Raw genomic sequence first — 16,409 nt, forward strand, 5'->3', positions numbered from 1 at the left:
TTGGTTTAGTATAGAATTATGCTCATCAGATTTTAGTTTTCACTTTTATTAAAAATTGCAATAAAATACTGATCAATGTATTTGAACATTATAGGCAAAATGCTTTTTTTTTAATATGCATTATGTACAAACAGGACTTAACAGGTAGAATATAAATACTCTTTTCAACAAGACCGAGAAATGCCTGCAATGTAAATAGCAAACCACGCTATTAGAAAGTGAGCGATGATGAGAGGAACTGCTTACATTCCTGAGAAGCAAAAGATTTGTGTTCACTGTATACAGGGTAATGTACTGGACAACCTGCAATGCGCTCCCCCTATCCTCACTTCTTGAACTGTCCAAAGTATTGTTCCATATTTATGTAGTGGCTTTAGAAGCCTTACTGTACATGGCCTTTTCACATCCATTTGTTAGTGTACATTTGGTTGATGTGAACAAACGGGATAATTCAAGCCATCAAGCAGATATCGGCACCATTGTCTTTTTGAGAGGAACTTGAGAATGTCCCTACCATCAAATCTCCTATTAGGATGATCAAAATGCCAAGTATGGCCTCTTTAATGCTAAGTATGTCCTCTTTAAAGAGAACTGTATTAAAAAGCACCATTTTAAGTTTATGCAGTACGTTAAGCCATAAGAGCAAGTGCTAGGCATGCAAAATCTAAGTTTATCTGCAAGCACCATGTCCCAATAAGGTAGTTTTACTTTTGTCCATCATATTGCATAATAAAGAACGAAAATACACCCTGTTTCTATGGCACTGTCACACTGGGAATATGGGACCTTGTGTTCAGTCTTTAACATGGCGCAGACTCTATACGTAGCCAGTTAATATGAGTGGGTCGCAAACTAAACCGTCTTATAATTTAAGTGATAAACGTGGTTAGAAAACTGCTTGAGAACACACTGTGGAAGGCTGATGATGTCCACAACATTCGTATCGTTCAATTCCCCCTTGTGCTGATCTCTTAAATAAGATTTTCCTGTGGGACCCACTCATTGTCCTATACAGTAACTCCCTCCCCAAAGCTGCGTCTCAAGTCCTTAAATCAAATCCTATTTCCTAGTTCCTATTTCCTTGCTTGTATGTTAGTCCCAAGAGGGCGATAGCAAGAGGGTGCAAAAGACCTGTACTTCCCGTTTCTGTGTGACGTAGGTAGATATCTTTTTAGGAGGCGGAAGCATGTTTGGAGTCTATTCATTTACAATGGGAGAGCTAACGTGAATACAGAGCAAAATAATAGTTCAGAAGCTATAGTCACTGAACTAAATATTGGACCAGATCATCACAAGCCACATAATATTAACAAAATTGTCATACTAAAGTGGCTTTTTTCAGCGACACAACAACTGAGAAAATCAACTTTATTATTGCTCTTTAGCTGTCCCAGCAACACACTCTCGCGGGATCTATAGCACCAGTAAACAGGACGTGCGCGAGATTTGTCGTCAGAGCCGGCGCCCACTTAGGAGTCTATTTGTAGGATTTGTGTACCATGTCGCACTCTAGTGGATCCAATGAGGATGAGCTATCTTCATTAATTAAATATCTTTGGTTAGTCCCTCCCATTGAGGAAATAGAGAAGAGGAGACGTCCCATTTCTTATCACAGGTGATAGGCCAACCAAAGATATTTAATTTATGAAGATAGCTCAACCTCATTGGATCCACTAGAATGCAACATTGTACACAAATCCTACAAATAGCCTCCTAAGTGGGCGCTGGCACACGTCCTGTTTACTGGTGCTATAGATCCTGCAAGAGTGTGTTGCTGGGACAGATAAAGAGCAATTATAAAGCCACTTTAGTATGACAATCTTATTAATATTATGAGGCTTGTGGTGATCGGGTCCAATTTTTAGTTCAGTGACCATAGCTTCTGAACTATTATTTTGCTCTGTGTTCACGTTAGCTCTCTCATTGTAAATGAATAGACTCCAAACATGCTTCAGCCTCCTAAAAAGGTATCCACCTACGTCACGCAGAAACGGGAAGTACAGGTCTGTTCTGGCCTCTTGCTATCGCCCTCTTGGGGCCAACTCCCTTGTAGGGGCGTTCTATTGTCAGTGGGCAGGACTAAGGCAGGAAATAGGAAAGAAGTGTAGGAAATAGAATCTAATTTAAGGACTTGAGACACAGCTCAAGCATGATGTAAGGGCAAAATGGCCACCTTGTGAATATGGTCAATGACGAGACACCCACAGAGATGAATTCCAATAGGTGACATAGCTTCAAAGTATCCCTTGAAATATCAGTGTGGCTGTGAGCCAGGCCCTTTACCAGGAAGCCTGAACTTTATTACTGTGACCCACCCAGTGCCTCTCTTTAGTTTGATTTGTGCTATCCAAACCCCACAGTCCTCACCGAATTTCTAATAACCTCCCTGTTAAAATATTTGGTTCTGTAAACCAATAAAGCGCCACCGTCTGGGCAACAGATGAACTATCAATGTTCTGTCAGGACTCGGTGCTCTGACAGATGCAGCAGTGACGCTGCAGGATCAAGATGGTCACTTCCATATCCCCCACACTATCCTCCTTCCCTCCCTCTCTGTGTCCCTGCACCCCATGTCCTTTGGGTGAAGTGTGTGTGTTCCTTTCTCAGTTCCTGGGCTGGGAGTTGAACTCCTGGCAGATGTTGTGGATGATCTTGGGTACAAATTTGTAGAGGCTGTCGAACTCGTCTACAAAAAAGGAGTGCTCTTTGTCGGGGTCGGTGGCGATGTACTCCAGTTCGTCCTGGGCTGCCCACGCAATACCAATGGAATAGGCAATAACACCTAGGACACAGGAGATGAGAAACAAGACGTGATGAGCACTTTGCAGAGACGAGGTAGCACGGCAGAGGGTTCAAACCAAGACAGTACAGTACAGTCATTTTCAGGCAAACATTTCCACAGTAAGCTGAACATGATGAAGTTTAAACGGTGATTCTAGGTATAGGTTTGGAGCTCTAGTAGCCTGCCAAAGTTTGTAGCCTACTTTTTCCATTGGGCACTTAAAGTTAAATATTTAAAAAACTACAAATTGTTTCAAAGTAAAAAATCTCAACCATACATGTCCACAGTAAGGTGTAATTTTTGGAGGGAAAAATCAAACCTTCAGGGTGAACTGCTCAGATGCAGAAGTGCTGCTGCTCCTCCAACTAAGACACCCAGACACACATAATTTGGGTGCCCAGTGCATTTTTAAAGACATTTTGAGGTACTCATGCATATCTTTACAAAGAACATTCCAAAGTACTCCATCATCAAACTACAGGTAGACTGGGGTTTTAATATGGAACCTCTCTGCTGAAAGTCAGATCATTAGACCACTTTACTACCTGTCAGAAACTCAGGGCACAGCTCTCATAGTGTTTTGAAGTGTTTTTCCCCCCTCCTATTTCTATCATTCTAGCCTTGAAAAAAAAAAAGTTAATGTTAACTAAGAGACATGTCCCAAGAGAGCCTGAGAGGTGGTATAGTGGTCCAATTATTAGTTCTTTGCCTCAGAGGTGCCAAGTTCAAACCCCAGTCTTACCATAGTTCAATGGTGCACTACTTTGGAATTTTCTATGCAAACATATGGATGACTCAAAATGTTTTTATAAATGCATTGGGCGCTCACACATTCTGAGTAATGGTAGCTCTGTTGGAAAAGACTTAACACCAGATGGTCATGGGATCAAATCTCAGCATCTCTGCATCTGAGCAATAGAGACTGATAGCCTAATTTTTCTCTCCTTTAAAAGGCCATTGTCATTGTCTCCACCAGCCGAAGGCAGGGGGAGAGTATGTTTTCGCCCCTGTCCGTGCGTCCGTCCGTCTGTCCGTCCTCCAAGTTTGTTACCAGCTAATCTCCGGCGCCATTGGCCTGGTCGCTGTCAAAATGAGCACACACACTCCCTGGATGCCAATTCAGAACCTCTGCCCCACATTTTTCAAATGGCCCTGTTCTAGCGCCACCATGAGGCCGATGTTTGCAAAACACATTTCTGTACACTACTCCTACAGATTTTGTCCAAAAATCACGCAAATCGGTAGACAGTATCTCTACAGTCATGTGATCAACATGGATCTGTCTGATTGTCCATATTCCATCCTGATTGGCTGAGATTGGCTTTCAAAGTTTGTAAGTTTGGTTCGTTTTGGACAAAATGCCTCAAATCACAATGAAATCGCGCACACACGTTCCCACTAGGCTGAGGAAGAAATGCCACTTCAACTTTTTGAAATCAGCCTCATGGTGGCTCTATAACAGGCCGATTCGTGGTTTTACCTATAACTCCACCGATCAGTTTCAAACTTTGTAAGCGCACTTGGAAAAGACTTAACACCAGATGGTCATGGGATCAAATCTCAGCATCTCTGCATCTGAGCAATAGAGACTGATAGCCTAATTTTTCTCTCCTTTAAAAGGCCATTGTCATTGTCTCCACCAGCCGAAGGCAGGGGGAGAGTATGTTTTCGCCCCTGTCCGTGCGTCCGTCCTCCAAGTTTGTTACCAGCTAATCTCCGGCGCCATTGGCCTGGTCGCTGTCAAAATGAGCACACACACTCCCTGGATGCCAATTCAGAACCTCTGCCACACATTTTTCACATGGGCCTGTTCTAGCGCCACCAGGAGGCTAATTTGTGCAAAACTACCTTTTGGCCAGTACTCCTACAGATTTTGTCCAAAGATCACACAAATCGGTAGACAGTATCTCTAGATTGGCTTTCAAAGTTTCTAAGATTGGTCCGTTTTGGACAAAATGCCTCAAATCACAAACTGATCTACTGCCTGTTCATCACTGCTACAGACCTACAGTACTTCATCATGTTCTGGACGGTAAGCAGGCTCTGATATTTTTCTCAGTAATTTCATGAATAGAATAGAAAGAAGAAGTGTGGTTGCCGTGATGCGAGTCACACTTGAATTCCGCCCTTGTCGTTTTATGCCCAAAAAATTCTTATTTTTATTATTCCCAGTGTATTTTTCCACCCCAAAAAATACAATTCATTAACTTTAAGCCTTGGTTTTCATTTCTGTGATTTTCTGAGTGAGTGAGTGTGTCCGAACAGTTCTCTCCTGAAAAGGGGACTGGTGTGATGTCACACCAGGGCCCATTTCCTATTGGACCCCCTCGAGAAGGGGGCGGTACTTTTTGGGAGGCTATATTTTATTGAGACTAGGCCTATATGAGGTGGAACCATGAGGTAAAGTGGTACTAAAATTGGAACGATACAGAGAAGATAAGTATGGTGCCATGCTAAAATTGGAACGATACAGAAAAGATTAGCATGGCGTCATAGTATCAAAGACAAATGTGGTCTAGAACCGCAAACCGTGAGCTTACGCTGCACTCAGACTGGAACGCACAAGTTGAGTGAGAGTTGTGTGGGGGAGGCGGGGGGCAGAGACAGCACAATGCATTGCGGATGGAAGTCGAGTGGTTTGAAGTCTAGTGCGAGTCGTGAGCAAGTTGGACGCAACCACACAACACCACACGACTCGCACTCGACTTCGAACCACTCGACTCCCATCCGGAATGCATTGCGCTGTGCCTGCCCCCCGCCTCCCCCACACGACACGCACTCGTTTTTGTGCCTTTAGGTCTGTAGCCGGCCTTATAAACCACTGACATAGGTCTGCTGCCACAGAAGCATGGAAAAGCCTTGTCAGTAACCATCACCATAGTAGTTAGTCAGTACCATGGAAGAGCACACAGGTCTTGATCATATAACTGTTGATGTGCGTTCCGTATTGCTTAATGTTAGGATGCAATCTGTTAGAGAAATTTAACATTTGACTAGTGTCGTTAAAAAACTTTATGTTTTATTTTGTTCCATTATTTCAGTGTGTCCTGTTGTTTTTTTTAATTCTTGTGTTCCTTTCATTCTGTAGGCATTATGGTCCTATTTTTCCTGTTCTACTCTGTTACCGTTTTATCTCACCTCCCTGTGCTTGATAGTTTTCTCCACCTGTGTCCTGTTAGTCTCTTAGCCAATCCCTGTGTTGATTGTCAGTTGTGTTCACCTGTGTCTGGTTAACCCTGTGAGTATTTAAACCCTCAGTTTCGTGAGCTCTCTGCCAGTAGTTAAATGCGTGCACAGTGTTCAGTAGCTATCGTCTAGTAGATCTGCTCTGCCTCTTGACTAACACTTGAGTCACACCCTGACTAAAAGGGGTTTAGTATGTTTTATGGGAGTAATCTATGAAAAATGTCACTTAACGTCATGCTAAAAAAAGAATGTCATACTTTCTTGTGAGGCTAAATTGTTTGCAGTACAGCTATCAGTTGTTTGTTTAAATAATTGGTGTTTTTTGCAATAAATACATAAAATGGAAGTGGTTGTTTTCAATTTACAGCTCAAAGCAATGCAGTTCAGAAGTTTTCTCGAATAAACTTAATTTAGCTAATCAATGAAGCTATGGTTATAATACCACATTGAGAAACTAGTTGTAAACATAGTCATATTTTTTTATTCAAAAGTGAAAACCGCAAATGCACTTGATTTAACAAAAAACATTTAAAAAAAATAACTTGGTTGAAACTGCTATAGTCTTTCTTGATCATCTGAAACTAATAAAATGTGCTTTCAATGAACGTGTAAATCTGGATGTTCTAATAAGATGGTTTTAAAGAACAACCAAAATTGCAGTTGTCATAATGAACCCTGGTCATAAGAGGGTGTATCTAGTAGATTCAGTCACTCTGTCAGGGGTAGAGGTGTTTGCTGACTGGATTTTCATCTATTGACCTGTCGGCTCTTCTTTTCACTTTAAATATAACCTCCGACATGTCATTAGTGTGAAAATCCTGTTGGTGCAGTGGTAAAGCAGAGGACTCACAACCTGAAGGATGTGGGTTTGAATCTCACTACTGGAAAATCTTCAACTTTGGTCTTTTTAAGGCGAAGAGCATGGAATCAGCCCACCGCCCTCGTCAACCCCTCTTTTAGCTCTGGTAGGAGAGGGAGGGGCCTAACCTCTTCTTCACGCCCTCTTTTAGCTCCAGTAGGAGAGGGTGGAGCATAGATAAAGCCCACCTCTAGGAGGAGGAGTTTAGGAAATTTACATATTAATTATATAATTACATTTTATTTATATAATTACATTTTATTAATTACATTTTATTGTATGATACTTTTTAGGGGATGGTTATTGTTTAATTGTGTTTTTACCCCATTGCAATTTTTTTTCACCCTTTATTATATTTATTATTTTATTGAGGCTTTTGAGTTGTTTATTTTTTTTTAGTTGACTTTGAGTTTTGTTTGAGCTTTTGAGTTGTTTTATTTGGGTTGACTTTTAGTTTTGTTTGAGTTTTGAACCTACAACCTTTGATATATGAACCTTTGATTCATCTTTTGAGCCACGCTGGCATAGGAGAACAATCGGGAATGTTATATTTAACCCACCTTTTAGAATTCAAATGGACAGTGAAAATGTTTATCTTGAGTTTCGAACCCCAGATCTTTCATATATAAACCCTAGACTTATGTCTTGTGCCATGCTGACATGAAGAATCAATCAGGAAAGTAATATTTAACCCACCTTTTAGAATTCAAATGGACAGTGAAAATGTTTATCTTGGGTTTCAAACCCCAGATCTTTCATATATAAACCCTAGACTTATGTCTTGTGCCATGCTGACATGGAGAAATAACCAGGAATGTAATATTTAACCGACCATTTAGAATTCAAATGGACAGTGAAAATGTTTATCTTGGGTTTCGAACCCCAGATCTTTCATATATAAACCCTAGACTTATGTCTTGTGCCATGCTGACATGAAAAATCAATTAGGAAAGTAATATTCAACCCACCTTTTAGAATTCAAATGGACAGTGAAAATGTTTATCTTGGGTTTCGAACCCCAGATCTTTCATATATAAACCCTAGACTTATGTCTTGTGCCATGCTGACATGAAGAATCAATCAGGAAAGTAATATTTAACCCATCTTTTAGAATTCAAATGGACAGTGAAAATGTTTATCTTGAGTTTCGAACCCCAGATCTTTCATATATAAACCCTAGACTTATGTCTTGTGCCATGCTAACATGAAGAATCAATCAGGAAAGTAATATTTAACCCACCGTTTAGAATTCAAATGGACAGTGAAAATGTTTATCTTGGGTTTTGAATCCTACAAATCGGTAGGCAGTATCTCGACATGGATCTGTCCGATTGTGCATATTCCATCCTGATTGGCTAAGATTGGCTTCCAAAGTTTGTAGGATTGAGCCGTTTTGAACAAAATGCCTCAAATCAAAAATGCAAAGTGCAATTTTCATGAAATCGCACACACACATTCCCACTAGGCCGAGGAAGAAATTCCACTTACATTTTTTTAAATCAGCCTCATAGTGGTGCTATAACAGGCAGATTTGTCGTTTTACCTATAACTCCACTGATCAGTTTCAAACTTTGTAAGCGCACTCCCTAGAGGCCAAGGAAAAACCCTTTCCCTGCATTTTTCACATCAGCCTTTTATAGCGCCACCATGAGGCTGTTTTTTGACAAACACATTTTTGACACTTCACTGTCTCTGAAGCTAACTTGTCCACTCACCTGACTCCGCTCATTCATAACCACCTAATTCAATACCACCCAATGCACACCCACAACCAACATACCACACCTGGTGGAGACCTGTGCTCGGAAGAGCACTGCTTCTAGTTGACAATGCATTGGGCGCTTAAAGTTAAATATTTCATAAACTACAAATTGTTTCAAAGTAAAACTCTCAAGAATGCATGTCCACAGTAAGGTGGATTTTTTAAATTGTGAATCAAGTTGCTCGGTTAAAGTATGTAGGAACAGCGAGGTGCCAAACCTTTAAGTTTTAAAAGTTAAATATCTCCAAATCTACAAAACATTTCAAAGTAAAACGTTCAAGCATGTGTGTTGGTAGTTAGGTGAATTGACAATCTGCCATTAAGCCCCATGTTAATTTTCCGAATTTTGTAAAGACTATATCTCTAAAACAATGAAACATTGCAAATATTCATTTTCAGGCAAACATTTCCACAGTAAGCTGAACACGATAAACTTTGAATGGTGTTTCTAGGTATAACTTGGTTGCTCTAGTAGCCTGCCAAAGTTTGTACTCTTTCCATTGACAATGCATTGGGCACTTAAAGTTAAATATTTCAAAAACTACAAATGATTTCAAAGTAAAAGTTTCAACCATACATGTCCACAGTAAGGTGGAATTTTTGAATTTTGAATCAGTCGCTAAGTTAAAGTATGAAGGAACAGCGAGGTGCCAAATTTATCAAATGTGGGTTTTAAAAGTTAATTATCTCCAAAACTACAAAACATTTCAAAGTGAAATCACACATTAAAAGTGAACCTTACTTTGGACTTGCATGCTTGAGAATTTTACTTTGAAATCATTTGTAGTTTTTGAAATATTTAACTTTAAGCGCCCAATGCATTGTCAAGGGGACGGACAGACAGACGGACGGACGGACGGACGGACGGACGACAGACACGCGTTAGTCCGGGCCCCTGGCCCTTTGGGTCCCTTAACAATTTAGTTGAATACCCCTGCTCTAGAGTATATTCTGCCTGAACCAAAACTTGCAAGCTATGTAGACCTATAATTTCTTATTCTGTCTGCTTCTTCTTACCTTGGCGATGGACAGCCAGTGCGGGCGCTCTGACGTCATCATAAGAGCGTCCGTCCGTGATGACGATCATGATCTTGCGTTTGTTCGGCTTGGACTTGCTGAACAGCTGGTCCGCGGCATAGGTGATGGCGGCGCCGGTGCTCGTGCCGCCGCTCCAGTAGTTGATGCGCTTGATGGCGTTCAGCAGGTCGGCCTTGTTGTTGTGCTGGCCGAAGGCGAACTCCAGCCTCTGCTCGTAGGTGTACTGCACAGCGCCCACCCGCGTGTCCGTGTCGGAGATCTCAAACTCCCTGGTGACGTTGGCCACGAACTGCAGCACCGTGCGGAAGTTGCCCGTGCCCACGCTGCTGGAGCCGTCGATGACGAAGGCGATGTCGTTGGCGTTGAGGCAGGTCTTGCTGCACACCAGGCGGTCCGTGTCGCACACGCGCTTCACCAGGGGCTGCACCGCTTTCCTCAGGCCAAACCAGCTGGACACGGGCAGGGAGTAGAAGCCGTTGGTCCGACACACTGCCTGTGGTCACACATGGAGCTCGGTTAGACGTTTTGTTTGGTCAACTTATGTATGTACAGTAAGGGAAATGGTGACATGTTACCAGCCTTGTCACAAGATTATCAGAACCTGTAACAGGGCCTGGGCCTGGCATAGTTAGTGCCATAGTCATCCATAGCAATAGACCGTTTGTCAGCCTTCTGATTGGTCCCTGAGACTCCCTGACTGGCCAACCAGAAAAAAACATTCACTTTTTGCTATCGGGGGTGGAGTTTGTGCAGTGGAGAATATTGAATGTGGCTTTCAACAACTGTCCGCAGTGCGCGACACGGAGATCGGCCGGTACGGTGATAGCGACGGCAAGCGTCAAGCGATCTCGCTCATCATAACGAATAAGCTTCAACAAACTAGTTCACATGTACCTTATCAATGGTCTAAGAGTCACGATTGGGTACATATAATTTAAATGGGCAGAATTACGAAAAGCCAGCCTATTATGTGAGGAGAAACATTCTCTCTGTCCTCTTCCTAGTACCCAAGATGCAATGCGCTTCTCTTTCTATCTCTGATCCAGAGGATTAAACTAATTAAAACATTTATTTTTCGGGGGGAAACTACTGTTTTGCTATGTAATTACTGTACCTTTTTCTTCCCTTTTTATTAATATCACGTAGATGTGTTTTTTGTGGTACTTTATATAGCTGTAATGAGGCTATGAAGGGAAAAAAAATCCCATCCACTACCACTATAAAAGAATCTGCAAAGAGGATTCTGTCCCACTGGGATTAAACAAATTAAAACATATATTTTCGGGTAAATCCCCTGTTTTGCAATGTAACTACTGTACCTTTGTCTTCCCTTTTTATTAATATCACCTAGGTGTTTTTCCTTTGGTACTTTATATAGCTGTAATGAGGCTATGAAGGGAAAAAAAATCCCATCCACTTCCACTATAAAAACAATCTGCCCAGGGTTAATGTCCCATCATAGTAACAGGGCAGAATGGGGCGGGATTTGCAAAAGGGTTTATTACCATAGTCAGTGTCACAGTCATTAAGCATAGTCAGTACCAAAGTCATTAACCACAATCAGTACCCTAGTCCAAATCCAGTGGTAGACAGTAAAAATAAATCCTCATATTTCTTCACTAAAGACAGAGTGCCTTGGAATTATTTTCCTTATTAGTCTGCAGTCCACACCTTTTTGGAGCTAAGCAGTACTTCTTTGAAAAAATGTTGTTGTTTCTTTGTTCATATATCCCTACTTGTATCACCAAAGACCACCTGTCTATTAGAGCCACTGATCCCTGCAGCGCTTCTTTTTTCGTTAGGACAATGTTTAAAGATCTGTGATAATACCTTGTCAACGAAGTTGGGCTCGACCACATTTTGTTTCTCGTTGTCATCGGGACCCTCGATGGTGACAAAGAAGATGTTGATGCCAGACTCCCTAGCCAGCCGGGAAGCCTCCTCCACCTTATCTGTGGGCCAGCCGTCCACCAGCACCACCAGCACGTTGGGAGCTGCTCCTCGGTTGCCATTGACATCACTGAAGTAGTGCTTGTTGATGTAGGAGATGGCCTTCCCTATCAGGACACAAGGGGGCAGTAGATATTCAGTGCACATGGATGGTGGATATTATAAGCAACCTTTGAGCATCTTGGTTAAAGTACAACCATATTTATTCAGATCATTTTTAAACAGGGGTGAGATGCCATGGGCTCGCATGGGCTCAGCGAGCCCACACTTATTTTGCTGCACGCACGCGCGCCTCATATGCACACACTAATTAACAATAAAAACACTAATTAACCATAAAAACAGCGTGCGCGCATGACGCCATGAATTTAGAGGACTCACACTTCTAAAATCCATATCACACCACTGTTTTTAAATGGGGCTTGTTTGAGATATAGTAAAATGGTCAGCACACTAATATGTATTCTATTAGTATGTACTTTATTGTATTCAGTGAGCTCAGATGTTATTACATTTTTGAGCAGTGCTCCTGGAAGGAGCTAAGCTCCAACATCTGGCCTTGTCCGGGACACGAAGCTTGGCCTACATCTGGCCTACATCTTGGCACAAAGCGCTCAAAGTTTGTACACTCACTAAATGTCCGGGCTCTGAAGCAGGCCTACATCTGGCCTACATCTTGGAACAAATCGCATAAAGTTTGTTGTACGCCCAGGGTGACATTGGCCAAGCTTTGCGCAACGCTTAATGAAATTAACTCATAATTAGGACCGCTCACTTCACACTAGGTGTGATTCCCCCCCCCCCCCCCCCCCCCCCCAATACAGTCTGCAATTTCACTATTTATTCACGACATGCATGCATGTGCTTTCTAAACACGCACGCTGTAGGATTGTAAGTACTGTATGTTAGGTTGGGTTGAATAATGTGAAATCTTTTGATTACTTCATTATGGTATCGTGTTTTGCTCTACCAGGCCATCGCATAAAATATCAAATCCAAATTCAAGATAATTATTTTCAAATTTTCTCTGAGGTCTGAGGAAGGCGTGAACAGTAGACCAGTTGATATGTACGCCCCCAGGCTCAGATAATCAGGGCTCTGTAGGGCGGAAACGTAGCCACGTTACTAGAGCAACATTCTAAGAATACATGCATTCATGTCTTCCACATACAAATATCACGTTCTACTTAGAACGTATACAAAAACATTTGCGTCTCTGCAAAGCGTACAGGCTGGTACAGTTTAGTCTTTCAGAAAATAGTTACAATATATCATTAAGCCTGTCAAAGCGCAGCGGGTGGTCGATGCTATGTCTGTGAGAACAGGAGGAGATCAGTATTTAGTGACTATGAGGTTGACATTGTTGCTCGAGGGGGGCTCCTTAACTTACACAAACATCACTTCTTGTATGAGGCTGCAGATTCGAGCCAACCCCTGGAACACATGTGGCAGTGAATGTGTGCTGACGCACCAGCCAAGGCTGGAAAATAGAGCTTGCTTCTTGTAAGCTGAACCCCTTGAGCTGGTAAAACCAGAATGCTTTTGGTCAGACCAGGAAGAAAACACTGCTTTGCGGAAGCAGAACTGTAATTTAGCAAACGGTGTCCTGGGGCAGATTTAGATTTAATTCTATCCTTGCATGTGAAAATGGGAATCGCCAAGCGATAATTGTGCCCCTTTTCACTTTCACAGTTGTGTTTGTGTGATGGCCATGCCTGTCCAGTGGTGGACAGTAATGAAGCACATTTACTTGAGTACTGTACTGTTTTATTTTCGTAGGATTTTTACTCCACTGCATTTCAAAGACAAATATTGTACTTTAATTTGACTCCGCTACATTTCAATGAAGGTTGTAGTTACTTTTAGGAAGAAGAGAGGTCCGCACACTGTTCTGTAGCTCCAGCGACAATTTATTTAGTAAATAGTAAAATTGTCGCTGGAGCTACAGAACAGTGTGCGGACCTCTCTTCTTCCTATGGTGTGTATTTTTTGGTTCGGCACCTGAAACATTTTTTGAAGATGTGCGTGCTTCCCTCTCCTTGCTCTGTAGTTACTTTTAAACATAGCTTCAAGTCAGCAGTTGAATTTTTATAAGTTTGACCAGGCAGACAATTCCTTGTCACCTTGTCACCACTAGACCTGTTTCAACTCATTTGGGATGAACAGTACAATAGACATCAGTAGATGTCTTTCCCGACAAATTGTTTACATTGACTGCAGAAGCTAAACTGAGTAGACCTTGGCTCAAAATGAAAAAACTAAATAAATACAGTAGTTTATGAATTAATACAATCTTTATTGAGTTTCTCTCTGTGATAGCAGTATTGTTAGGGGCAGTTATAAAGCTAGAAGGGAAGCTGGGATTGTACAGTAGGTTGATTGTTTTATCTCAAGGTGGGTAGTGCTAAGGTGAAAACCTGTTATACTTTTTTGAAGTATCCTAGTATAATCATAATACCTGATGATCATGTTTTATGGGGGGAAGAAATCATCGCACCCCGTCTTTAAACTCAAGTAAACATTTGAGAAACTTTCACTTGTAGTGGAGTAATATTTTACATGGAAGTATCAACTGTATACTTATTACTTCTTTGACTCATTTATTTTTGGTTTTTTTTTGTATTGATGCATTCATTACCTTGTAGAGATGTTGATGTATTGATGTATTACCTTGCTTATTGTTAGTGGCTCTGGATTAAGAGCGTCTGTTAAATGCCTAAATTGTAAATAGTAAATTGTTATGTGGTGTCCAGGTGACTCACCCACATTGGAGAGACCCCCCTTCTGGGTTATCTTATCTATGGCTGCCTTCACATCTCTGGAGTTGGAGTAGGTCTTCAGACTCAGCTCTGTAACAGGGTCATCCCTTCACACAAAAAAACACAACAACAATCTCATTTTGTGGGTTTATGTATAGTATATCGTTGCTGTTGGGTGGAAACCTTGTAAGTCCAAATTATAATTCTAAAAATGATTTAAAATAGTGAATATAGCCGATCTACAAGCTCGCAACGGGTCGCATCGCAACACGTTGTAAGCTTGTAGATCGTCTATTTTCACTACTTTTGTGTGACACTCTTTTATGATGAAGTAGGGCGTTAATTTACAAAATAAATTGAAACAGAGATACAAGGTTTTTACGTCTAAAAAACATTATCCCGCGATTTTTGTAACCCATTTTTTTTGCTACACTCCCTCTGCCAACCTGGGGAGAGAACGGACTGACCTCATGCTTCCTTCTATGCATGAGGAGTCCATTCCGCTTCTTTTCACCTGACAGGGGGGAGTTTCCCCGGTTGGACGTAGCACGTGGAAGGAACACATTATAGCAACCAGTTCCTTTCCCCTTCATCAGGCACCCCAGCTGGCCAGGGGGAGGTAGTATAGAGACCAGGATTACAGCATGTTTTTTGTGAGGGTACCTACCCTAGAAGACACAGGGAGAACATGCAAACTCCAGAAAGAAAGGCCCTTTCTCCAACCCCACCTAGGGTATGGGCACTGATGATGCGGAGGAGAGAACACGCCCCCGGCGCCAACAGCTACCCTAGTAAAGCCATTTGCACACAGGCGCGTTTATCCGCACGGATAAAATGGACAATTTCATTTTTTTAAAAGAAAACAATGATTCTCTACGACCTCATGCACACCGGATCCGAATTAGCCGTGCGACGAGTGGCTGCGGCTGTGCGTTTTCTTCTCGATCGAACCCAGTTCAATTGCGTATACTGTAGTTCCTTGGCTATTTGATATGGGGGGGGTGTATTTGATTGTTCTTTTTGTTGAAAGGTGTGAGATCTAGCTCTCTCTCTAAAATCAAGGCAAAAAACCTGAAAAAAGTGAGGGAAAAAGCTCATGCAAATGAGGTCCAAGTCAGCCTAGAATCTCTCGATTACAGACAGCCTTCTAGAGGTCTGACTTGGACCTCATTTGCATGATTTTTTTTTTTCTTCCTCCGGGTGTTTCGCCAGGTTTTGCCTTGTTGGGACTCACTTTTCTCCGGGTGTTTCGCCTTGATGGGACTCACTTTAGAGATGAAACCACAAGCCAGTAGGCTACGTTTAAATATGTATTAGTTGTCCCAGACAACAGGCCAACTCTTAATGTTATGCCCTGACACCAATGATTTGCAACATCATGCAACCATTATGGCAGTTGCAAAGAGTTGCTTTGGTGCGGTTGACTTTAGAACAGTTTTGTTGCAAGGAGTTGCATGGCGAATCATTAGTGTAAAATTCAATAAAACACAGGAAGAAATATATATGTTAAGATTAAGTTCTTGGGGGAGGACCCTCAGACCCTGTTTAGGGAATCTCCCCACTACCCCCTTAAAAAATAGAAATAGAAATCTTATTGGTTCTGGCATTCCAATGTTGCCAACCCTGCATATGGTCTAGAGGACTGATGATTGGTCTCTCAGTTCAGAGCAGCCATGTTCAAATCCCAGTTCTCCCATAGGTCACTGTTCTTTTACTTGGACCTTTTCAAGGTTCAAATACAAAAGAATTACTCAAGAGCACTCAAATGTTAGTGAGAGATGGAGTAGTGGTCTGAAGATCAGACTCTCATTGCTGATGTTCCATGTACAAATCTCAGTCCTCCTACTTTGACATTTTCATGTGCAAAGTACTAAATAATTACTCAAAAGCACCAGATGTTTTTTAGATTGGAGATGGTGTAGTGGTCTAAAGATCAGACTTTAGGTGCAGAGGTTCTGTGTTCAAAACCCAGTCACCCTACTAATTGCTGCTCTATTAGCCTACTTGGATCTTTTCAAGGTTAAAATACAGATAACTACTCAAAAGCACCAGAACACATTACAGTGAGAGATG

General features: G+C 41.7%; 1 protein-coding gene across 1 annotated transcript in view; it reads right to left on the reverse strand.

Annotated features, from left to right (window-relative positions):
- Window positions 1–2,603: 2,603 nt before the first annotated feature.
- Window positions 2,604–16,409, reverse strand: part of vit (vitrin) — a gene marked incomplete at both ends in the record, with an annotated part of 38,296 nt that continues 24,490 nt past the window's right edge. Inside the window, 4 exons of the mRNA XM_080740657.1 lie at window positions 2,604–2,782; window positions 9,607–10,120; window positions 11,458–11,684; window positions 14,340–14,443. Coding sequence (XP_080596783.1) covers window positions 2,604–2,782; window positions 9,607–10,120; window positions 11,458–11,684; window positions 14,340–14,443 — 1,024 coding nt within the window. The remainder of the gene's footprint in view (window positions 2,783–9,606; window positions 10,121–11,457; window positions 11,685–14,339; window positions 14,444–16,409) is intronic.

Source organism: Nannobrachium achirus (genome assembly GCF_963921795.1).
Source record: "Nannobrachium achirus genome assembly, chromosome: 13".
NCBI lineage: Eukaryota > Metazoa > Chordata > Actinopteri > Myctophiformes > Myctophidae > Nannobrachium > Nannobrachium achirus.